We start from the raw sequence: 24,563 nt of genomic DNA, 5'->3' as shown, positions 1-24,563 counted from the left end.
GACCTTCGTCTGGTCAGCTAACATTACTGCCAAGCAGCTGAAATATAGAGTGATATTGTGGTTTTAGCTGATGTGTGCAGACTAGAGTGTGTGTTATGGTTTCCATAGAAAATTACTTAAATTTAGTCAATTCCGTAAAACAAACTAAGTCAGCAAAACATCACGAGAGAAATTGCTCAATATGTCTCTAAGTTGGTTAGTTGGGTGAGACTGCTTCTCTAAAAATCACAAGCAGAAAAGGAGAAGGAAAAGAGAGACGGAGTCAGTTAAGAGCAGAGATCGCTGTGGAGAGAAGAGAGCAGGTGAACGAGGCAGAAAGAGGTAAAACACAACATTTATCTTATCTTATCAATATTATTGTATTTGATTGTGTGATTAATTCTTCCCTGAACAATATAAAAATGTATCAGTGCTGTTGTTGAGCTGTTGTAAAGGTAATTGTCATAAAGTTTATTCATATAACAACTTGTATTTCATAATAAAAACACGTCAAGGTAGCCACACCCTTATATATATACAGACGTAGGCAAAGTTGTTGGTACCCTTCCGTTAAAGAGAGAAAAACCCACAATGGTCACTGAAATAACTTGAAACTGACAAAAGTAATAATAAATAAAAATTTACTGAAAATGAACTAATGAAAATCAGACATTGTTTTTGAATTGTGGTTCAACAGAATCATTTTAAAAAACAAACTGATGAAACTGGCCTGGACAAAAATGATGGTACCCCTAGAAAAGATGTAAAATAATGTGACCATAGGGACATGTTAAACGAAGGTGTGTCCTGTAATTAGCATCACAGGTATCTTCAAACTTGTAATCAGTCAGTCTGCCTATTTAAAGGGTGAAAAGTAGTCACTGTGCTGTTTGGTATCATGGTGTGTACCACACTGAACATGGACCAAAGAAAGCTAAGGAGAGAGTTGTCTCAGGAGATGAGAAAGAACATTATAGACCTTCATGTTAAAGGTAAAGGCTATAAGACCATCTCCAAGCAGCTTGATGTTCCTGTGACTACAGTTGCACATATTATTCAGAAGTTTAAGGTCCATGGGACTGTAGCCAACCTCCCTGGACGTGGCCGCAAGAGGAAAATTGATGACAAATCGAAGAGACGGATAATACGAATGGTAACCAAAGAGCCCAGAACAACTTCCAAAGAGATTAGAGGTGAACTCCAAGGTCAAGGTACATCAGTGTCAGATCGCACCATCCGTCACTGTTTGAGCCAAAGTGGACTTAATGGAAGACGACCCAGGAGGACACCAAATCATAAAAAAGTGAGACTGGAATTTTCCAAAATGCATATTGACAAGCCACAAAGCTTCTGGGAGAATGTCTTTTGGACAGATGAGACAAAACTGGAGCTTTTTGGCAAGTCACATCAGCTCTATGTTCACAGACGAAGAGATGAAGCATCCAAAGAAAAGAACATTGTACCTAATGTGAAACATGGAGGAGGCTCGGTTATGTTCTGGGGCTGCTTTGCTGCATCTGGCACAGGGTGTCTTGAATCTGTGCAGGGTACAATGAAATCTGAAGACTATCAAGGCATTCTGGAGCGAAATGTGCTGCCCAGTGTCAGAAAGCTTGGTCTCAGTTGCAGGTCATGGGTCCTCAAACAGGATAATGACCCAAAACACAACTAAAAACACCCAAGAATGGCTAAGAACAAAACATTGGACTGTTCTGAAGTGGCCTTCTATGAGCCCTGATCTAAATCCTATTGAACATCTGTGGAAGGAGCTGAAACATGCAGTCTGGAGAAGGCACCCTTCAAACCTGAGACAGCTGGAGCAGTTTGCTCACGAGGAGTGGGCCAAAATACCTGTCGACAGGTGCAGAAGTCTCATTGAGAGTTACAGAAATCACTTGATTGCAGTGATTGCCTCGAAAGGTTGTACAACTAAATATTAAGTTAAGGGTACTATCATTTTTGTCTAGGCCAGTTTCATTAGTTTGTTTTTTAAAATGATTCTGCTGAACCACAATTCAAAAACAATATCTGATTTTCATTAGTTAATTTTCAGTAAATTTTTATTTATTATTACTTTTGTCAGTTTCAAGTTATTTTAGTGACCATTGTGGGTTTTTCTCTCTTTAACGGAAGGCTACCAACAATTTTGCCTACGTCTGTATGTGTGTATATATATGTGTGTATATATATGTGTGTGTAGATATGTGTGTATATATATATATATACAGTATAAGGGTGTGTCTACCTTGACATGTGATTTCATTGTGACATCACATGTCACATGTCAAGGTAGCCACACCCTTATATGTATATATATATATATATAGCTATATAGCTATATATATATATATATATATAAAAAAAAAAATATATATATATATATATGTGTATTTATATTTATTATATTTATATATATATGTATTGTTTGTGCTTCAGGGTTCAGAGAGACAGGAGTTTGTCCTACGGAGGGAGACACTGACTGTCTCCATCATCAAATCAGGATGTTTGTTCTCATCTGGGCGACTCTGCTGTTTTCTGTGAGAGGCAGCCATGCTGGTATGCATCTCTATTGTAACATTATTTTTTTATATATTTTTTTAAATAGAATTCAGAATTCAGAATAGCATGAAAAGATTTGAGGTAATAAATATCCGTTTAAATGTTTTACTAAAATGCAACAAATATTTAAAAAATACAAAAAATGTTCCACCTCAAATTTAGCAGCACTCTTAACTGTATGACTCAAAACACTTCACTTGAATAGATTGTTATTTAAATACAACCTTTGTTTACCACAGATATTATGGAAAAATACATATTTGAAATGGTGAAATTCTGTCATGTTGTTTGCTAAACGCTGCTAACAACAGCAGTTCCATAATAGTATATATGATATAGTACTCTGTCTGTCAGGAATAGTAGTAAATAGTTCATTATCTATTTAATATTATGGTTTATTGTCAAAATTTAAATATCTTCTGACCGTGTTTTTTCTCTTACTGTTTGCATTACCAGGTCCATCAATTTGGAGAGAAGACTGTACAAATGGAGTCTGTTTCACTGAAGGAGAAACAACAGCAGAGGCTGGACTCTGTGTTGTCATACCGTGTAAATTCACCAGTAGATACGCTCCCCGAAATATAGTTTGGTACAAATGTGAACCATCTAAACAAAGCTGTGGTGATTCAGACATCATATTACAGAGCGACAGAGAAGTTGAGTCTGGGTTCAAAGGACGAGTTTCACTGTTGCTGCCTGACGTGAGTCAGAGGACCTGCAGCATCATCATCAATGACGTCACAGAGTCCGACTCTGGATCATATCAGCTCAGAGTTAATAGTGACCTGTTCAGGAGGGGCGATGGATACTCTTCAAGAGTAAATGTCTCTGTCAAAGGTATGAAGAGCTACAATAAATATATACAGTGAAGATGTTCATTGTTGTTCCTCTGAACTGCACCAACAGTATTTCCTGTATTTATAGTCTTAATGGAGAATGAAGTAATGTTTGTTATTTGTCGTCCTCTGTGGGCAACCAGTAGGAACTGCAGCAGCTCCTGATAGAACTCCTACTTACTGCCTCATTGAAATGTTTAACAGAGTATCTGATTATTTTAGCCCAAATTGAAGTGAATATGGTAATAATCATGGACTGCTCTCCCATTAGATCTGATCCAGAAGCCCACAGTGATGATTCCTCCTCTGATAGAGGGACAGCAGACCACACTGACCTGCACTGCTCCTGGTCTCTGCTCTGGATCTGAACCTAAAATCACCTGGATGTGGAGAGGAGCAGGAGAGAAGGCCTCTCACATCACAGAAAACATCGCAAGAAACATCCCAGGTTTCAAGTATCTGACTGCTGCCACACAGAGACACAGCTCAACTTTGATGTTTAACCTTTCAGCTGAGCACCACGGCACTGAGGTCACCTGTAAGGTCACCTTCACCAACAACATCACTACAGAGGAGACAGTGACTCTGAATGTGACCTGTGAGTAAATACTGTACTTTATTCTCACCTTTACTTTTTAACTACAGTATCTAAAATGTTAAGAGATTTGCTCTTGTGTCATTTCTAATGTTTTTTTGAGCTGTGTTGGATTTTACCACATCAACAATAACATTGTTTATAATAATTTTGTCTTATAGATATGAAGCAAGTTAAAATCATTGGAAATACAAGTGTGAAGAAGGGCGAGGCTCTGAATCTGACCTGCAGTGTTGACAGTGTTCCTCCTCCGTCTCATATCACATGGACTATACTTGGCTCCAACATAAACCTACACAACGGACCTGATGCTGACCTGCAGAACGACAAAGGATCCAACACACTTGTAATCCCTAATGTGACGGCAGAAGATTCTGGACGGTACATCTGTACAGCACAACACCTGGACAAGACTGCGACTGCATATGCTGATGTAACAGTGACTTGTAAGTAGACTGTACTAAAAGGAAGTTCATGTTCACATTTCATACTATCAGCACTCTGTGGTGATTCTGCTGTGTGCTTACAGGGCTTTCAAAGATCTTAAACTCTGCATGTATGATTCTGTCGGATGTCCTGACCTGTGTGTGCATCAGCGAGGGGTTTCCTTTACCCACCATCAAATGGCCGCTGTTGGAGAACCACGCTGAGTACTCTGTCATCACCACCGTGTCCCACCACACGATCCACAGCACCGCCACCCTAACTGTAAAAGACCACAGCAACACTGTTGTTGAGTGTGTCAGCAGCAGTGAAGTTGGGGAAATGCGACAGACGGTCACCATTATTTCGCCAATTTCTCAACCAGTCTGGAGATATGAAAACAAGTGAAGTCATTTTCAAGTGAAATGAATTGATTTTTTTTTTTATTTAATTGTGATTATGTTTGAGTTGTAATTGTGATTGCAACTGCACTCGCGAAGTCCGACCAAAAGGTCAAAATAGGCAGCACTGATCAAATATGAATCAATATTATGTTACGTTAATGCTTATTTCTCTCCTCAAATGTTTGCAGAATCATCTTGTAGTGCACGGTTTAGATGTAAAATGAGAAAGTTTGTGACGCTGCTGCCATTGAAAAATCTGTTGAATCCGGTCACATGACCGGAGCACAGCCAATGGGAACGCTCTCTCTCTGAAATGACCTGTGATTGGTCAAAGTCTCCTGTCACCGCCTAGATTTTCTAAAGCCTGTAAACAGAGCCATGAGGAGGTGCAGAAGTCTACTTATCTCTAAGAAAACTTGAATTACAATATGCTGAAAGGTTATTATGGAATTTTTGCCCAATGATGCCACAAATATTCTGCTTACTGAAGCTTTAATGGTTTATTGTGCAACATCTTTAAGTTCTGTTCTCAGAAACGTACCTGAAGTGATTATTCATTGAAACATTGCTTTATATAGCATCACTGTGTTCTCTCTAATTTATTCCTGTTGAAACTTTAACTTGCTAGATCATAAATATATTTAGCTATGAACTGGCTACACTTTTGTCCTTATTGGTTCCTATATTCCTGCATATTGACCACATTCAAAATCTAAGTAATCTGTGACTTCATGAATGCCGAGACTTTTTGTGCAGGTTTAATGACGGCCTACCTGTCGGGTAAAGTCATGCTCAGCAGATATACTGGTACAGTTTAGCAATAATTATGTTTTTAAATAGATCTGGACAACTTTAACAAACTAACACAAGTTTCCTTTTCATTATTTTTTCTGTAGAGAAGGTGGAGTTTCTCAATTGGATATACAGTATATACACCTCATAATAACTAGTAAACAGTACCTTCAGATATTGCAAAATATATGCCATAAAAATACAAATGAGATGCTTCTTGCTAAGAGGCTTCATAGTTAAACGTGAGAACTAGAATGAATGCTAATTGAATCCCTGTTCTCTTTGATTCTGCAGATATTTAATACACTTCAGTGACAGAAACTCTCATTTAACCATCAATACTGAACCACCGCTGTGGATAAAAGCCAATAATACAGATCATTTACAATCATGCACACCTCACTGTGCAGACTAGAGTGTGTGTTATGGTTTCCATAGAATATGTCAGTTCCGTAAAACAAACGAAGTCACCAAAACTTCATGAGAGAAATTGCTCAACACGTCTCGAAGTTAGTTAGATTGTGGTTAGATAAATTGGGTGAGGCTGCTTCCTCAACATCACAAGCAGAAAAGGAGAAAGAAGAGAGAGACGGAGTCAGTTAAGAGCAGAGATCTCTGTGGAGAGAAGAGAGCAGGTGAACGAGGCAGAAAGAGGTAAAACACAACATTTATCTTATCTTATCAATGTTATTGTATTTGATTGTGTGATTAATTCTTCCCTGAACAATATAAAAATGTATCAGTGCTGTTGTTGAGCTGTTGTAAGGTAATTGTCATAAAGTTTATTCATATAACAACTTGTATTTCACAATAAAAACAGATGTTAAGGTAGCCACACCAATATATATAAACTGTTATATACTGTTATATACTGCATATATATATGTGTATATAATATATATATATGTGTATGTGTATATTATGTATATATATATATATATATATATATATATGTGTATATAATATATATATGTGTATGTGTATATTATATATATATATATATATATATATGTGTGTGTGTATATAATATATAAATTTATGCTTTTAAATTGTAAATTGTAACCTCTTTTTTTATATCTTTTTAAACTGTAAATGGAAACCGTAGAAGTAATTCTTCCCTAACTAATGTCATTAAATGCTTTTTAGAGTTCCTCGCTTTACTTGTAAAATATGTGTGCATTTCATTCAGAAAGTCTGAGTTTAGGGGGATTTTAGTTAAAGCTGCTACAGATAATTTTAGTTTATTTATTTCTGGAACAGATATTACAAAGAGTTTGGAAATCAAACATTTGAAGGGACTCACAACCCTGAAGAAGATGTTAGCCACATGTGTTAGTGTGATTACAGAAAAGGTGAACATGGAACATCCTGTATTTCAATCTGTGCTGTGAACCGTGGAGGTGTTTCAGATACAGTTTCTTCAACTGAAACATTTTAAAGTTTAAAATGTTTGTGCTTCTGAAAGGAAACGTTTGTTCTGTGGAGGAAGAGCCTGTCTTCATCATCGTATCAGGATGTTTGTTCTCATCTGGGCGACTCTGCTCTTCACTGTGAAAGGCAGCAATGCTGACACAGGTATGAATCTTATTATGATACCAATATTTCTCTTTGATGCTGCTGATAAGACTTTCAATGTTATTTAAGATTTAAATGTTCTTTTAAATGTCTTTTTAAGCTCCACTTAAGTATTTTTCATTATAACTCAGTGTATAAGTATTTTGTAGCTTTTTAAAACTAGGATAATCCACAACATCTATTCATTATCTGGATAATCTTTAAATTTAAATAAAGAATTCACTTACCAAATATATGGAAAAAAGTAAAACGACAACAAACCTAAATTAGATTTTTGTTTTTATAGATGAAGTGTACTTTTTGTATCTATAATCAGAGGAATTTGATAACATAAACTGGCTTAGACAATATTTGATATCAGCCTCAACATCAGCAAACATATACTGGTCTAGTGATGCTGGAAAAATCCTTTTTGTCAAATAAACTGATACCTTTCAGTAAAAGTAAACTTTCTTTATCAATGATCATTTAATGTGTCATCAAAATAATATTTTTTCTCTCTTTTTAAACTTCCTTTTCCCTCTCTTCATTAACAGGTTCCTTTCCAGGAGGAAAACAACACTGCCAAAAAGAATCCTTCTGTATCACCCTTAGTGAAGGAGAAATAACAACAGAGGCTGGACTCTGTGTTGTGATACCGTGTTCTTTCACCACCACTTACGGCTTTACACCCAAAAATATAGTTTGGTACAAATGTAAACCATTTAAACAAAGATGTAGAGATCTAGACATCATATTCCACTCTAACAAGAACAACGAAAAGGTTCAGTCTGGGTTCAAAGGACGAGTTTCACTGTTGCAGCCTGACGTGAGTCAGAGGAACTGCAGCATCATCATCAATGACGTCATCAAGTCCGACTCTGGATCATATCTGCTCAGAGTTAATGGTCACCAGTTTGGGAGTGACACTGGATTTACATACTCTCAAAGGACAATCGTCTCCGTCAAAGGTATGAAGAGCTACAATATATGTATACAGTGAAGATGTTCATTGTTGTTCCTCTGAACTGCACCAACAGTATTTCCTGTATTTATAGTCTTAATGGAGAATGAAGTAATGTTTGTTATTTGTCGACCTCTGTGGGCAACCAGTAGGAACTGCAGCAGCTCCTGATATAACTCCTACTTACTGACTCATTGAAATGTTTAACAGAGTATCTGATTGTTTTAGCCCAAATTGAAGTGAATGGTGACCTTCAGGCTGCTCACTTGATTCCACTCATGGACTGCTCTCCCATTAGATCTGATCCAGAAGCCCACAGTGATGATTCCTCCTCTGACAGAGGGACAGCAGACCACACTGACCTGCACTGCTCCTGGTCTCTTCTCTGGATCTGAACCTAACATCACCTGGACGTGGAGAGGAGCAGGAGAGAAGGCCTCTCACATCACAGGAAACATCACAGCTCTCAAGACCGAGTACCTGACTGCTGTCACACAGAGACACAGCTCAACTTTGATGTTTAACCCTTCAGTCACCCAACACCATGGCACTGAGGTCACCTGTAAGGTCACCTTCACCAACAACATCACTACAGAGGAGACGGTGACTCTGAATGTGACCTGTGAGTAAAACATACTGTACTTTATTCTCTCCTTTACTTTTTACTATCTAAAATGTGTGGTAATAGATGTGCTGTCATGTCATTTCTGATGGTTTCCTGAGCTTTCTTTAATTTTACAACATCAACAGTGTTCTTGCAGGAAAGTTGGGAGTTAGTGGCGCTATAACATTATATATAATAATTTTGTCTCATAGATTGCTGAGATTCTTCTTTCATGTTTGCAGTTTTTCCAAGGATCCTACATAGCTCTGCATGTGAGGTTCAGTCAGAGGTCCTGACCTGTGTGTGCATCAGTGAGGGGTTTCCTTTACCCACCATCAAATGGCCGCTGTTGGAGAACCACGCTGAGTACTCTGTCATCACCACTGTGTCCAACCACACAGTCCACAGCACCGCCACCCTAACTGTAAAAGACCACAGCAACACTGTTGTTGAGTGTGCCAGCAGCAGTGAAGTTGGTGAAATGCGACAGAACGTCACCATCATAACTTCAGAGAGACAAGAAGGTGAACACACACATCACCAATCTCTGATATCAATAAGAATGTACGGCATTAATATAACTGTTGGACAGTTATATAATCTACATTGTGTCCTTTCTAATAGCAGCTCAACATGGACCCTGTGCAGTGCTCCCCTGGGTCGTCGTCGCTGTTGTAGCTCTCATTGCGAACGTCATCTGCATAATCCTCCAGATGTTCATTTGGTATGTTACTACTTCATCATTTGATGCTTTAAGGGTTCCATCAATGGAGACTTTTAGATAACACATCATGTCTCACTCTTTCTTCTCTCCAAAGGAACACAAGAAAAAAAGTGAAACCAAACCGAGAGGACAGAACTTACATGTCACTGCAGAGAACAGACCCGTCACCAGAGTATGATGTTATCGCTCCACGTCTGAACTAACTAGTGTCAGCTTCCACTGAGTGTAGGAGAAGATGCTTCTTCCATACTTAAGATTTTATGAGTATGACATGTCTTAGTTTATTTTTTTTTTAAATATATTTTTTTGGGGCATTTAGCCTTTGTTCGGTAGATACAGAGAGAGAGAGGGGATGACATGCAGCAAAGGGCTGCGGGTTGGATTCTAACCCCAGGCCGCTGCGGTAAGGACTCAGCCTTGGTACACGACCCGCTCTACCAGGTGAGCTACAGTGAGACCCATTTCTTAGTTATTTTTAACTCAACTGCAACTTATAATTAGTGTTTTACAGTATTATTATTTTACATTTCATTTCACTTCAACCTTTATTGACCATGGGGAAGATCACTGAGCACGTATTATTTCAGTATAATCCTCGGCTGTGCGGCTGTGGCTCAGAGATGGAGTGGGTAGCCAATCGGAAGGTTGGCGGTTTGATCCCCGGCTCCTCCAGTCCGCATGTCGAAGTGCTCTTTAGCAAGATACTTAACCCCGAATCGCTCCCGAAGGCTGTGCCATCGGTGTGTGACAAATATGCTTGCTTTATGCAAATGTATGTATATATTTATTATTGGATATCAATTAACAACACAAAACAATGACAGATATTGTCCAGAAACTGAGCGTTATTTAACCTCCTTTGTGACAAGCTAGTATGACATGGTTGGTACCGATGGATTCCTCAGGTTTTCTAGTTTCATATGATACCAACATCTAACTACAGCTTTAAAACTGAGCCTCCAAAATATCGATTGTGTTAAAGAATTTAGTGGCGTTAAAACAAATTTGCGTTACCTCGTTATTATTGCGTTAACTTGGACAGCCCTATTATAGATATTTATTTTTTCAGAGCTGGTGTTATGTTAATCTTTGTATATTTCTAGAACAGATTTCACAAACTGCTTACACAATACAAGTATAACAGTAGCCCTCCCTTCCCCCCCCCCCTTTTTATATTAACTTATTAGTTTATTTTTATTATTGTTTTTATTTATTTTTTTTCTTAATTTTATTTCAATTTTGAATGCTGAGGTTGTTTTCTCTAGTGTACTTATTGTGTTCGTCTCTAAGCTCAACTACTTAAAAAAAATGTTCATAAACTCATGTAATTACGAACTGTAAATTGCATATATGAAAACAACCTTGAAAAAATAAAGTATGAAAAAAAAAAAGATTTCCCAAACTGCTTCACAATAAAAGTATCACAGTAGCTGCACCCTGGGTGATGAGGTAACCAATTTAATTAAGCAACTATGGAATTATTGAACTTGCAACACCCTGTATTAAGATCTGTTATGTCAACTGTGGAGCTTCCTTTGTTTCAATTTCATCAACTTCCTGCCTGTTTACTGCACTTTCAGTGTAAAGTTTGTCCTGTGGAGGGAGACACTGACTGTCTCAAGCATCCAATCAGGATGTTTGTTCTCATCTCTTTTCTCTGTGAGAGGCAGCAATGCATCTTGTCATGATGCCATCATTAAAGATAATCATTAACAAAACAGTCATCAATAATTGGCCATGATAAATATCTTTTCTGAGGAGCTTCCAATTTACATTATTAAGATTTTTCCACTCTGAATTTACCAGTTCATTAGCAGCATTCCTCACAGCGTGTATTGACTTACTTGGGAACTCTGGATGAATAGTTCTTCAAATAACGATTTTGTTTACCAAAGTAAACTAAGTCACTTCTTAAAACCTATTTATATACAAAGGCATTCTTTTAAGTTTTGTTATGTTAATTATTTTATATTGTTTTATTGTACTTTTTCCTCATATGTAGCTCCTGTACACAATGTTGTGTAACTTTTGTTTGAAATTGTTTTTATCATTGTCTGCCATTTTTCTTTATTGTCTCGTAAAGCACGTGCTATAGAAATAAAGTGTATTATTATTATTATTATTATTATTATTATTATTATTATTATTATTATTATTTTTATTTTTATTATTATTATTATTATTATTATTTTTAAGGCCCGAGCACCGACAACGTGGGGCCAGCAGAGGCACTATTGAAACTGTAAGGATTATTCTTTTTCTTTTTCTTTTTCATGAATCGCCTTGTTGAGGCCTTTGCCGTGCTCAAAAAGTTGCTAAACTTGGCACACTTATCAGACGCGGTGAAAACTTTGATATTTTAAGGGTCTCGTTCATCGCTGCTCACAGCTTTAATTATTATTATTATTATTATTATTATTATTATTATTATTATTAATATTATTAATATTATTATTATTATTATTATTATTATTAGCATTAGCATTTAAGGCAGCTTTATGAGATAAAAGCAGAAATCAATTTTACAACAGAAAATATACATAAATATTAGCTTGATTTTTGTAGTTGGTTGTGTTTTTTTTCAATTTGTTGTCAAATTGGAGAAGATGTTTGTTTTGCTTGTGTTTTGTCCATTTGCTTGTGTTTTATCTATTTGCTTGTGTTTTATCTATTTGCTTGTGTTTTCTTGCTGCAGCGTGTTGAACTCTCAGGGCCACCGTAGGCCTATTATAGAGACATCACGCCAGGTAACGTTAACTGGAGGTGAAGTGGTCGTGTCTAGAAGGTAACCCAAAAATTGCGAAATCTGTAAAAAAATAAAAAAATTAAAAAAATCAGCCGCACAAACTCTCGCGAGACTCACCTCTTGACAACCTCTCCTAACTACTGGAGATCTGTGCCTAACCTCAACCATCTCGCCAGAGTTCCCTTGGAGACACCAGCAGGTGAAGTCAGTGTGCGTTGATTACTGACTTCATGAGGAGGTGTGGATGTTCACACAGTTTGAGGGGAAACCTTTGAGACTTTTTAATCATAATCTTTGAAACTTGGACATCTTAGCCTAAATATCAATGGAGCATCTGTGTTGGAAGACGACAAGTCCAGTTGGACTTAATTTGACATGGTTGATGGACATTTTGTCAACGTGGTCGCAGTTCTTCAAACACCTGGCAGGTAAAACACTCACCTGTTGCCTCCCTGATGGGAACCTGTTCAGAGCTTTGCTGCTGTCTGTCTGTAACATCACATTGTTGTTGATGCTGTGATGTAAGAACTGTTAAGATCCTTTACTTTGTGTATTGTTTTGTTTATTTGTTTTGCACAATTTAAAACTATACAACATAACACAAAATAAATAAATGAATAATATAAAGTGCAGGAAGAGGCAAAAACCCCACTGGGCTTATCTGAAGCCTCCAACTAGAGACAATATTAATATAAATAAATAATGACTCCATAATCGTGATAACAAAACAATTAGGACAAGATATGTATAATAACAACAATAACAATACAGTAAATATATAAAAAAAGACTTAAATAAGAGGAGCTATGAAAGTGTTAAACTGCATCACATGTGAAAGTTCTGCATCCAAATAGTAGCCTACCTACTTCTTAAAGGTCCCATATCGTGCTCATTTTCAGGTTCATTACTTGTATTTTGTGTTTCTACTTGAACATGTTTACATGCTGTAATATTTATTTTCCTCATACTGTCTGCCTGAATATGTCTGTATTCACCCTCCTGTCTTAAACGCCCCGTTTTAGCGCATTTCGACTGAATTGCGATGAAATTGCAACAGAATTGCGTTGCTAGGCAACAGTTTGGGTCCATGTGTACTTCCTGTCAGCTGATGACATTCACATACACTGCAACCAGGAATAAACTGGGACACATTTATAATGTTTACGTTTAAATCTGTGTAAAGGGTCTAAATATTGTATATTTGTGACATCACAAATGGACAGAAATTCTGACAGCTTGTTCCAAATGCACAGTTTCTAAATACGGGCTGTGTGTATTTCCCTGTGGATTGAGCGTTTCAATACTTTCACAGTATTTATATAGGACTTAAGCCTGCTTTATAATAAAAAACATGAATATCTCTCTTTTTTATAATATGGAACCTTTTAAAGTATCTAACGTTAGTTGTCTAAAACATGTTGCTGTTGTATGCTCGTGGAGCCAATGTGTACTAGCTAACGCTACTTTATATGTTAGACGTAGATTTTTGTATGTATAACAATTAATTTGATGTCTGAAATCTTTTCAGCAAAGTAACTAAGTACATGTTAGTAATCAAATATATGAAGTGGAGTAAAAAGTACAATGTTTTCCTCTGCAATGTAGTGAAGAAGGTGTTTAAAATGGAAATACTCCAGTAGTACTGATGTGTTTAAATACAGTACTTGAGTAGATGTACTCAGTTACTTGACTTTACTCTCGTAATATTAGGACTTTTTTTCTCATAATATTACGACTTTATTCTGTAGATCTCAAATGTTTTTTCCCTCAATGTGGCCTTGATACTCCGTAGTACATTGTCTCTTTGGCCCTCACTGCATTAGACTTATATTCTATATACTTGGACTATAAACTGTGTTACCTTCATCATAATGATCAAATGTTTTGCGGCTCCAGATAGTTTTTTTTTTTTTTCTAAAATGGCTCTTTTGATAGTAAATGTTGCTGACCCCTGGTCTAGACATATACAGTATATATGCTGTACATATCAACCCACTCCATGCAGCCTATTCAATATTTATGTCTTGAGTTATTTATATATTGTATACAACTTACAGAAACACTTGACTTGTATAGACATTTTATTGAATGTTAATTGGTGCTTATATGCATCTTTACACCTATTTTTTCCACATACTTGTGTACATGATTTATCTTTACCTTTTATTTGTTCAGCTTTGTTGATTTTTGAGTAGCGTTTTGCCATTTGCTGAAGATGCCTTTATTTGAATCAGGCTTTTAATAGAGATAGGCCGTCATTTCTAATTTACTCGTCTGATTGTATATTTGGTCATATTTCAGTATGAAGCTTCCTGCTTTACTGATCTGCTTCGTTTGCCCCGATACATTTTTGTTCCTGTATTTTGCTGTTATTACAATCTCAATACTTCCTGTATTCATTTCAAATTAAAAAAGCTTTTTAGCGTTCTATTGTACAGAACCCCTTCATACAAGGCTTTTATTGTGAAAAGAGTAGCAGGATTGTGTTGTGGAAAATTCAGTGATTGGCATTTCTGATACTGTACTTGAAATGTGGCTACTGTCATCTTGTGTCACTTCTACGTTACTACAAAATACTGTTAGGCTGCCTGGGACATTAACACACATACACCCACAGTGACTGAAGTAGGACAATAACACATTAGATGAGTCATCCAGAACAACACATTGTTGAAAATTGCATGATTATATTGTTGAATTTATTTAATTAAAGGGATGGGAATGTACATTACTAACAAAATTGTAGCCAGTTCTTTGCTAAAAAATAGTTTTAATCTAGTACCTTGAAGTGCAAACAGTGAGTTATCAGAGATACGGAGAACACAGTGGTGCCCTATAAGGTAATGTTTAAATGAATAAACACTACAGTGACTGTGATGACAACAGTACGAATGTTGCACAATATAAAATAAAAAAAACACATGATTGCAGAAAGTGCTTCCTAAAAGGCTGCATGCAGTTTTAATGGGGAAATGCTGTAAGCAGATACTTTCCATTTGAATATTTTGGTACTTAAATGCAATTAATCTGTCACAAGTTGTCTTTTTAATACATTTCGCTGCAGATATTTGCTAGTAAGCTGTATGTGGCATGTGTTGTGCATTGTTGGGATGATTTAAGAAGCTATATATAACAAACAGTTATTGAATATTAACACTTCAAAAAAGGAGTCATAAAAAACAACTGCGGAGAAGTGTTCAGTGATTGTACTGGTTTGTTGGTTTCTCAAGATAAAACGATTTCTTTGGAGTAAAAAAAGAAAAAATCGCATATTTACAGTACTTCCCTTTTCAAAAACTTTCACATTACTTCACAGTTATTGAGATAATCTAAAAAAAAAAACAGGCAAACAAAAAATACTTTTCATCATTCAATGTTAAAGGTTCAAATTTGTCACTAGATACATGATACACATATTGTGATATTATGAGATTATATAAGTGTATAAAAGTCTGTCAGGAGAGCAGAAATGTTGCTTAGCAGTGTGTGGGGAAACTTCCTGAAACCGTGTTGTTGCACAAAGAGGGAATAAATAGAAAAAGTGAGGAGAGGAAGAGTCAGTTCAGAGCAGCGGAGATCACCGAGGAGAGAAGACAGCGAGACAAGAAGAGGTAAAAAACAACATTTATGTTTTCTGTTTAAAATATAAACTTGTTGAACTGATTAATTCTTTACTAACTTATATCATAAAATTGCCGTTCGACATTCCTGGATTTGCTGATTAAGTAAAAGTGGACTGTGCTAGAGAAAGAGTGCTTGGCGAGGGGAGAAATAATTAGTATTAATCACAGTTGGTGGTGTATTCAGTAAATGATTCAGGGGCCCAAAGCTGTAATAATAATTGTAGAAACGTGGGATCTTTCGAGAACAGATAGTCACAAAGTGCTTTATTTAATCAAATCTCAGAGTAGTTACACCCCTGGGTAAAGTATGTTAATAACGCAACGATGGAATAACTAAACGTGCAACATCCTGTATTACGATCTGTGAACTGTGGAGCTTCCTTTGGTTCAGTTCCTCTTATGTTTACTGCACTTTCAGTGTAAAGTTTGTCCTGTGGAGGGAGACACTGACTGTCTCAATCATCCAGTCAGGATGTTTGTTCTCATCTGGGCGACTCTGCTTTTCTCTGTGAGAGGCGGCGATGCTGACACAGGTATGCATCTTTATTATAATCTTGTTATAATGCCAACATTAAAGATATGAAGAAAATAGATAATTTGCCTTTATAAATAGTTAATTAGTTTTTTGACCAGCTCATTAGTAGCATTCCTCACAGCATCTATTAACTAACTGGGATAGATAGTTTTTAATTGGCTATTTTGTTTGTCAAATATATTATGTATAAAGAAATACAAATGCTGAAATTATTTTTTGTTGCCTGCTCAACGCTGCTTAAAAAACAGGCATAGTAATATCCCTTCATCATTTATTAAATATCATGGTGTATTGTCAAAATTGAAATATCTTTTTTTTCTTTTGCTGTTTCCATTAACAGGTGCATCAATTTTGAGAGAAGACTGTACAAATGGATTCTGTATCAGTCTTAGTGAAGGAGAAATAACAGCAGAGGCTGGACTCTGTGTTGTGATACCGTGTTCTTTCACCACCATTTACCGCTTTACACCCCAACATTTAGTTTGGCACAAATGTGAACCATCTAAACGAAGATGTGGAGATCTAGACATCATATTCCACTCTAACAAGGACAACAAAAAGGTTCAGTCTGGGTTTAGAGGACGAGTTTCACTGTTGGAGCCTGACGTGAGTCGGAGGAACTGCAGCATCATCATCAATGACGTCATTGAGTCCGACTCTGGAGCATATCAGCTCAGAGTTAATGGTCTCCAGTATGGGAGTGAGAGTGGATTTACATTTTCTCCAAGGACAATTGTCTCTGTTAAAGGTATGAAGAGCTACAATAAATATATACAGTGAAGATGTTCATTGTTGTTCCTCTGAACTGCACCAACAGTATTTCCTGTATTTATAGTCTTAATGGAGAATGAAGTAATGTTTGTTATTTGTCGACCTCTGTGGGCAACCAGTAGGAACTGCAGCAGCTCCTGATATAACTCCTACTTACTGCCTCATTGAAATGTTTAACAGAGTATCTGATTATTTTAGCCCAAATTGAAGTGAATGGTGACCTTCAGGCTGCTCACCTGATTCCACTCATGGACTGCTCTCCCATTAGATCTGATCCAGAAGCCCACAGTGATGATTCCTCCTCTGACAGAGGGACAGCAGACCACACTGACCTGCACTGCTCCTGGTCTCTGCTCTGGATCTGAACCTAACATCACCTGGACGTGGAGAGGAGCAGGAGAGAAGGCCTCTCACATCACAGGAAACATCACAGCTCTCAAGACCGAGAACCTGACTGCTGTCACACAGAGACACAGCTCAACTTTGATGTTTAACCCTTCAGCTGAGCACCACGGCACTGAGGTCACCTGCAAGGTCATCTTCACCAACAACATCACTACGGAGGAGACAGTGACTCTGAATGTGACCTGTGAGTAAATACTGTACTTTATTCTCACCTTTACTTTTTTACAATCTAAAATGTTAAGAGATGTGCTCTTGTGTAATTTCTAATGTTTTTTTTTTTTAGCTCTGTTGGATTTTAGCACATCAACAGTGTTTTTGCAGGACATTTGGGAATGTAGTGGCGCTATAACATTGTTTATAATCATTTTGTCTTATAGATGTGAAGCAAGTTAAGACCACTGGAAATACAAGTGTGAAGGAGGGTGAGACTCTGAATCTGACCTGCAGTGTTGACAGTTTCCCTCCATCTCTCATCACCTGGACTAAATCTTCTGACGAAAACATGCTAAATGGAACCAAACCGAATCTGCAGATCGAAACTTCAACTGGTCTGCAGAACAACACTGAGACCTTCCCACAGGAAGAAAGTGGAATGGGCACTTTTTCCATCTCTAATGTGACCAGAGAATATTCTGGACAGTACATCTGCAGAGTAAAACATGTGAATAACACCCTGATGGAAAACGTTGATGTAACAGTGATATGTAAGTACATTGTACAACTGTTCTAAGAAGGAACATTTCTTGTTGTATTTTCCTCTTTTTTTTAATCAGGTAACAGTATTATGAGTTTAGAGCAGAGAACAGCCTTAATACGTCTTCCAAATTAATCCTGAATATGGGGCTGTCAAAGTTAACGCGATAATAGCGTGTTTTCGTTATTTCGTTTTAACTTCAGTAATTCAATTAACACGTAAACGCAACTTGTGATTTTTAGGTTGTAGCGGGCTCAGTTTTAAAGCTAGAGTGAAGATACTGGTATCATATGATACTAGAAAACCTAATGAATCTATTGGTACCAACCATGTCATACCAGATGACTGAATAACGCTCCAAACTTAATTTTGGCGAGGACAAAATGCCATAGCCATTTCCAAAGGGGTCCCTTGACCTCTGACCTCCAGATATATTAATGTAAATGGGTTCTATGGGTACCCACGAGTCTCCCCTTTACAGACACGCCCAGTTTATGATAATCACATGCAGTTTGGGGGCAAGTCATAGTCAAGTCAGCACACTGACACACTGACAGCTGTGTGACAGAGTTTGCCATGTTATGATTTGAGCATATTTTTTATGCTAAATGCAGTACCTGTGAGGGTTTCTGGATCAATATCTGTCATTGTTTTGTGTTGTTCATTTATTTCCAATAATAAATATATACATACATTTGCATAAAGTAATCATATTTGTCCACTCCCATGTTGATAAGAGTATTAAATACTTGACAAATCTCCCTTTAAGGTACATTTTGATCAGATAAAAAATGTGCGATTAACTATGGACAATCATGTGATTAAATATTTTAATTGATTAACAGCCCTAACTGAATAACTTCCACCTCAATGTTCATTTTTAATGACATTTTTGACTGCAGAAGAAATGTGCTGTCTTTGCTGTAGTTTCTAATCTAAATATTGTTTTAAAAAAGTCCTTGGATCTGTGATGGCAAGACGAAGGCTTCCAGGTGGTACTCAGCCTCACTGGAGCCAAATGTTTAGAATAATAAAAACTTGTGTTGTCTGTTAAAGCCACTGTGTGTGTAGAGTCTGAAAACACTTTAGACATTGGCGCCCTCCAGTGGTAGGATTATAAGAAGGAACACACTGAGGCAGTTAATGTGTGAATGCATCACTAAATATCTTGTATCTGTTTCTGACCTCTTTGTCGTATCTTAACTTAAAATATTTTGTTTACAATTTGCTCCACAGATTTAGAGACACCTGTAATCACTGGTGATACAACTGTTAAGAAGGGAGATGCCGTGAATTTAACCTGCAGTGTTGAAAGTGTTCCTCCTCCGTCTCATATCACATGGACTATACTTGGCTCCAACATAAACCTACACAACGGACCTGATGCTGACCTGCAGAACGACAAAGGATCCAACACACTTGTCATCCCTAATGTGACGGCAGAAGATTCTGGACGGTACATCTGTACAGCACAACACCTGGACGAGACTGTGACTGCATATGCTGATGTAACAGTGACTTGTAAGTAGACTGTATTAAAAGGAAGTTCATGTTCACATTTCACACTATCAGCACTCTGTTGTGATTCTGCTGTGTGTTCTTACAGGGCTTTCAAAGATCTTAAACTCTGGATGTATGATTCTGTCGGATGTCCTGACCTGTGTGTGCATCAGCGAGGGGTTTCCTTTACCCACCATCAAATGGCCGCTGTTGGAGAACCACGCTGAGTACTCTGTCACCACCACTGTTTCCAACCACACAGTCAACAGCACCGCCACCCTAACTGTAAAAGACCACAGCAACACTTCTGTCGAGTGTGTCAGCAGCAATGAAAATGGGGAAGCAAAAGAAAACCTCACCGTCCAAATAAACACGTCAGAAGAAGAGGGTAAGTGTTCTCAACTAAAACACTTCAGTAGACCACTGTGACCTTATTTGGACAACCATTGGGCGAGCTGTCTAAAGGAAATAAACTATTGCATTTATTATTAGCGTTCAGAAAAACATGAACAGACATTTTTTTCTTTTGTTCCTCTTGATTGCAGATCAATCCAAACAAGTATTAAAAATGGTTTCACGGCTGGAAGTCATCATTGCCTTTTTGATTGGGTTACTTCTTTCAGCAGTCCTTTGCTGTTTGGTAAAAAACTGCCACAGGTACACCATTAAATCCAATAATTAATTCCAGGTTTGTTTGTGGATATTCTTCATACATACATTAAATGTTTAGCTGTTTTTTTTAAATATTTTTTATTTTTCTTTCAGAAAAAAACAGAAGAGTTCTGGACATCTGGATGAGACTCTGGAGATGGTGACCAGTCAAGAGGATCCACTGGTATTTATATTCATTCAGCTAATATTATATATACAGTATATTAGTTAAAACATTAGTATTTTAGATGTGTTAATGTGGCTTTCATTGTTTTAGCATTTCAGTCATGTACAATTATTCAAGGATTTGACCATGAATAGCAAATAGCATGAATGTGATTGGATGTTATTAGTCAGCTCATAGATATATAGGCAGCTAATAAGGAACCACTGATGATGGAGCATGAAGCAGTCATGACCAGTCAACTCAAGCAAGCACAACTTATGAATGAGCACTGTGCTCCATTCATATAAAGGGACTGTTTGTAAGAATCAGAAATGTCTTGTTAACAGCGACATCTGTGGCCGTTAAGTCAACGAAAGTCAGCATCCTGTTGCTCGCGCTTGTGCTCGCTCTACATAGACATGAACGAGCATCGCTCAAAACAGTGAGGCGACACACGTCAGCTAAAAGCACAATATCACTCTATATTTCAGCTGCTTGGCAGTAATGTTAGCTGACCAGACGAAGGTCTCTCCATGAATCAATGCTGATCCTAGTGTTGGCTTTTCCTGCCTCAGCCTCCCGACCGCGGCCGGAGGGAACGGGGGAGACACCGGAGTTTTGGTCTGAGACGATAACGTTTCTCGCTGCGGAGCCCCGTCACTTCACAAGACACGGGAAACCTCTGTTGGTCTGGAGGAGCTGCAGCAGTTATTTCTGCACAAACGTCCACTGTACATTCACTAGATATTCTCAGAACTAAACTAACTCTTCTGCAGTGTGTAGTGTGCGCGCATGCACGTGAGAGTGGAGCGAAAGAGCGAGAACGAGCACGATGTGTGAGTGAAGGCCAGCAGGCAGAGGAGCAGAGTACAGCAGAGACTCCGGTCCTGAAGACCAAAGCTACGGTCTCACCCGCGTCCTCCGACCGCGGCCAACACTGTTTAACAGACGGGCTTCACTAGATACAACTTTGCGGTTTTGGTGCTTCCATGTAGTTTGTGTTGGAGTCTGAGTCTGAACAGCGTAGCCACACGCGAGTGCGCATGGGACACCAATCCGCAATAATTTATACGTGTAAGAAGTTACAAACAGTCCCTTTAACTACAGCATAAAAAAACTTTTTGTTAAGTTGACACTTGCAAACTTGAGATGTTGTATATTCTATTAAAGTCAACACCATGCCTGCTTAAATAGTGAGGCCCATTTTTGCTGCTTTGCAGTGCAGCTGTATGTACGAGGGCTCTGTGTTGGCAAGAATCTGGCGATATGATACGTATCATAATACAGGGGTAACGATTTAATATATTGCAATACTTTAAGCAAGGCGATATACTGGGATTGAAAAAAAAAAAATTGTAATCTAATTTCAGGAAAACTGTCATAGAATAAAGAACACACCAGAAATACACCATTTTAGAATAGGCAAAAATAACACATTTGCAGTGCATGAATACAACTGCATTTTTTTCGACCCAAACTGCATGTGATTATCATAAAGTGGGCATGTCTGTAAAGGGGAGGCTCGTGGGTACCCATAGAACCCATTTACATTCACTGATCTGGAGGTCATAGGTTAAGGGACCTCTTTGAAAAAGGCCATGCCAGTTTTTCTCGCCAAAATTAAGCGTAACTTTTCAGTGTTATTTATCCTCCTTCGCAACAAGCTAGTATGACATCGGTGGTATAATGGATTCTTCAGGTTTCATAGTTTCACATGATGATATGATATGATATGCCACTTACCTTCACTGTAGCTTTAAAACTGAGCCCGCTACAACCTCTGGAAGATTGAATAGCCCGACAGCGGCCCATCAGATTTTTAAGAGGTTAATTAAAATGTATGTAGTATGTACAGACTGATTTGATTAATAGTAATCTTACTATGATAAATGCGTACACACATTTTGATGGATTAAAGTATCTCCAAGTTTCAAGTCTTGCTTAAAGTTTTTTTTTTTTAACATTACAGAAATGAATACCAGAACATTAAAAAGTGTAAAAGATTATGGTATGACTTGAAAAGGAAATGGTTGGCAGTAATGTAAATATACCAGATAGATATTTCATGTATATTGTACACAATTTTGATGCATGTAGTAGCTGCAGAATGAGTCGTATAATTTACGGTGTACTTGACAGATAGACGCTGGTCAAGAAGCCGAAGATGATCAGACCTACTACCAAGAGACTGCTGAGCTAGAAGGAGGAGCTGAGGCGGCAGAGCGAGCGACCACTGACCTCAACGGTGGACCAAAAGATGTGGAGTACGCCAGCATTGATTTCTCCGTGTTGAAAAGAAAGAGCCCCAGGAAGGCAGCAAAGACACAAGACACCACAGAGACGGAGTATGCAGAGATTAAGAAAGAAGTAAAAGAGGAAAGAGAAGGCAATGACGGGGAGGAAGGTGATGTGTTGGAGGGCAAAGAGGAGGAGACGATGATCAGGGAGGATGAGGAGACACAACATTGTGTTCCTGAAGAGGAGGAAGGGGAGGACGAGGAAGTGTACTCCAATGTGAACGATATTATGGGTGAGATTTGAGGACTGTTGCGTTGTGGAGTTGCTTGAGGATAAAGTTTCTTTGCTTTAATGAGTTGTGATGGACAGATGATGGACTGTTAATCCGGTGACTGAACCACCGCATTGAGCCTGAGGTAAACGGAAGAGACTGAGACACTTCACACCTCTACATGTTAGGGGCTATCCTAATGCATTCATTCAACTAAAGGTGGACTGGAAGTTGGACAGAATGACTTTATTCAAGATGTATTGTGCTTCAATGGGTTTACTTTTCATAAACTTTCTAGGTAAATTTACCCACATCCATGAAAAAGTTGACTCCGCCATTAGTGCCAACACGTTCTCATCTCAACTCGTCATATACGGACGCTTTGTCACATGTGCTTAATGACCCCTCGGCGTCGCTTTTTGGTCGCAGTAAACATGCTTAATATTGTGAATTAAACAAAAACACTTCCTTAGGATTAGGCAACAAAACAACTGGAAAAAACATGGTCGGGCTTAAAATTACTACGTTTTCACAGTACAAATGTGACATTGTGAACATAGGACACAAACTGATTGTTAAGTGAAATTGAAACTTAAGACACGGGAAAAAAACAGCGGCGTCCTGGATGAAAGCTCTGTGTTTGTTGGACACATCCACCTCTCCTCCAGTCCGCCCTGTGTGTCTCTTCCGCTCTTTATAATACATCACCACAGCACTTTCCCTGTTCGTTTACTGTTGCCGCGGATGGGTTTACATTATATTTAATGGAAAGCCCGGTGCGTCTCCTACCACGGCAAAAGTGTGCCTTGTGCAGCGGTGTCGAACGCCGACGACAGTGACGAAGCATCGGTATTTGACGCCTTGGGAATGAGAACGAGCTGTTACTGCTGTGGTGTGTAAAAGGACAAACACCTCCGTCCTCTCAGCTCTGAGAGACAAAGTGTACCTTTGTTTAATATATTTTATTTAACTAGGATAAGCATGTGCTTTTCTTGTTTGTTTGTTGTACAGAAATCCCTCATTGTTTCTATGGACATGTTTTCTTGCTGATTTGCGATGGAGGGATAGTGACACAACGAATTTCCTACTACAAAAAGACGATATTTTGTAGACAATTAGTGGATCTGTCTAACTCCGACTGCTGAAGCTTCTTTAGGATGCTTGTTTTCACAGAATGAGGACTGTAGATTCTGTCCTCATCTCTTACAGTGGAATAACTTTAGGATGGGATCTCTTTAGGGTCAGTGTGGACAGGAACAACAATTACAGAAATGTTGATGTACATGACATACAGTATGCGTGTTAGTATTATTTTAAGATTCATTTCATTTCATTTAAAATATGAAGAATTGTTGAATTATAAATTTCAGATCAGCACGCCGTGATTCATCTTTTTATTTGATCTGTTTTTTTCAAACTGATAAGATGTTTGGCCCAATTTGTCTCTATAGCCCTGCTAGTGTTTAAGAAGTCACAGATCACTTCCCTTTTTAATGTGTTACAGGAATCAACTTCTTTTAAACAGAAAA

At 37.9% G+C, this 24,563-nt stretch overlaps 1 protein-coding gene across 8 annotated transcripts; it reads left to right on the top strand.

Moving 5' to 3' along the window:
- Positions 1-30: 30 nt before the first annotated feature.
- On the top strand, positions 31-24,347 carry LOC119497763 (myelin-associated glycoprotein-like). Of its 8 annotated transcripts, none has more exons than XM_037786162.1 (10): positions 31-321; positions 2,423-2,535; positions 2,995-3,375; positions 3,646-3,972; positions 17,892-18,218; positions 19,445-19,729; positions 19,815-20,096; positions 20,254-20,365; positions 20,474-20,543; positions 22,665-24,347. In XM_037786162.1, exons 2-10 carry the CDS (start codon positions 2,481-2,483, stop codon positions 23,064-23,066), a joined length of 2,241 nt encoding a protein of 746 aa, XP_037642090.1. In that variant the 5' UTR covers positions 31-321; positions 2,423-2,480; the 3' UTR covers positions 23,067-24,347. The 8 variants fall into 8 exon arrangements, with proteins under 8 accessions (XP_037642090.1, XP_037642092.1, XP_037642089.1 ...); XM_037786164.1 differs by lacking the exon at positions 3,646-3,972 and adding an exon at positions 8,405-8,728 and having other exon boundaries at positions 32-321; positions 2,416-2,535; XM_037786161.1 differs by having other exon boundaries at positions 32-321; positions 2,416-2,535.
- Positions 24,348-24,563: the final 216 nt, after the last annotated feature.

Source organism: Sebastes umbrosus, chromosome 11 (assembly GCF_015220745.1).
Source record: "Sebastes umbrosus isolate fSebUmb1 chromosome 11, fSebUmb1.pri, whole genome shotgun sequence".
Taxonomy (NCBI): Eukaryota; Metazoa; Chordata; class Actinopteri; order Perciformes; family Sebastidae; genus Sebastes; species Sebastes umbrosus.
Note: the sequence above shows the minus strand (reverse complement) of the source record. Positions and strands in the feature narration are given on the sequence as shown.

Bases quoted from the DNA above. Each gene is read 5' to 3' on its own strand.
- LOC119497763 (XM_037786156.1), top strand. From the start codon at position 7,103: ATGTTTGTTCTCATCTGGGCGACTCTGCTCTTCACTGTGAAAGGCAGC. The intron at 20,097-20,253 runs GTAAGTGTTCTC...TCTTGATTGCAG, and splicing joins AAACACGTCAGAAGAAGAGG to ATCAATCCAAACAAGTATTA. The intron at 20,366-20,473 runs GTACACCATTAA...TTTTTCTTTCAG, and splicing joins TTGGTAAAAAACTGCCACAG to AAAAAAACAGAAGAGTTCTG.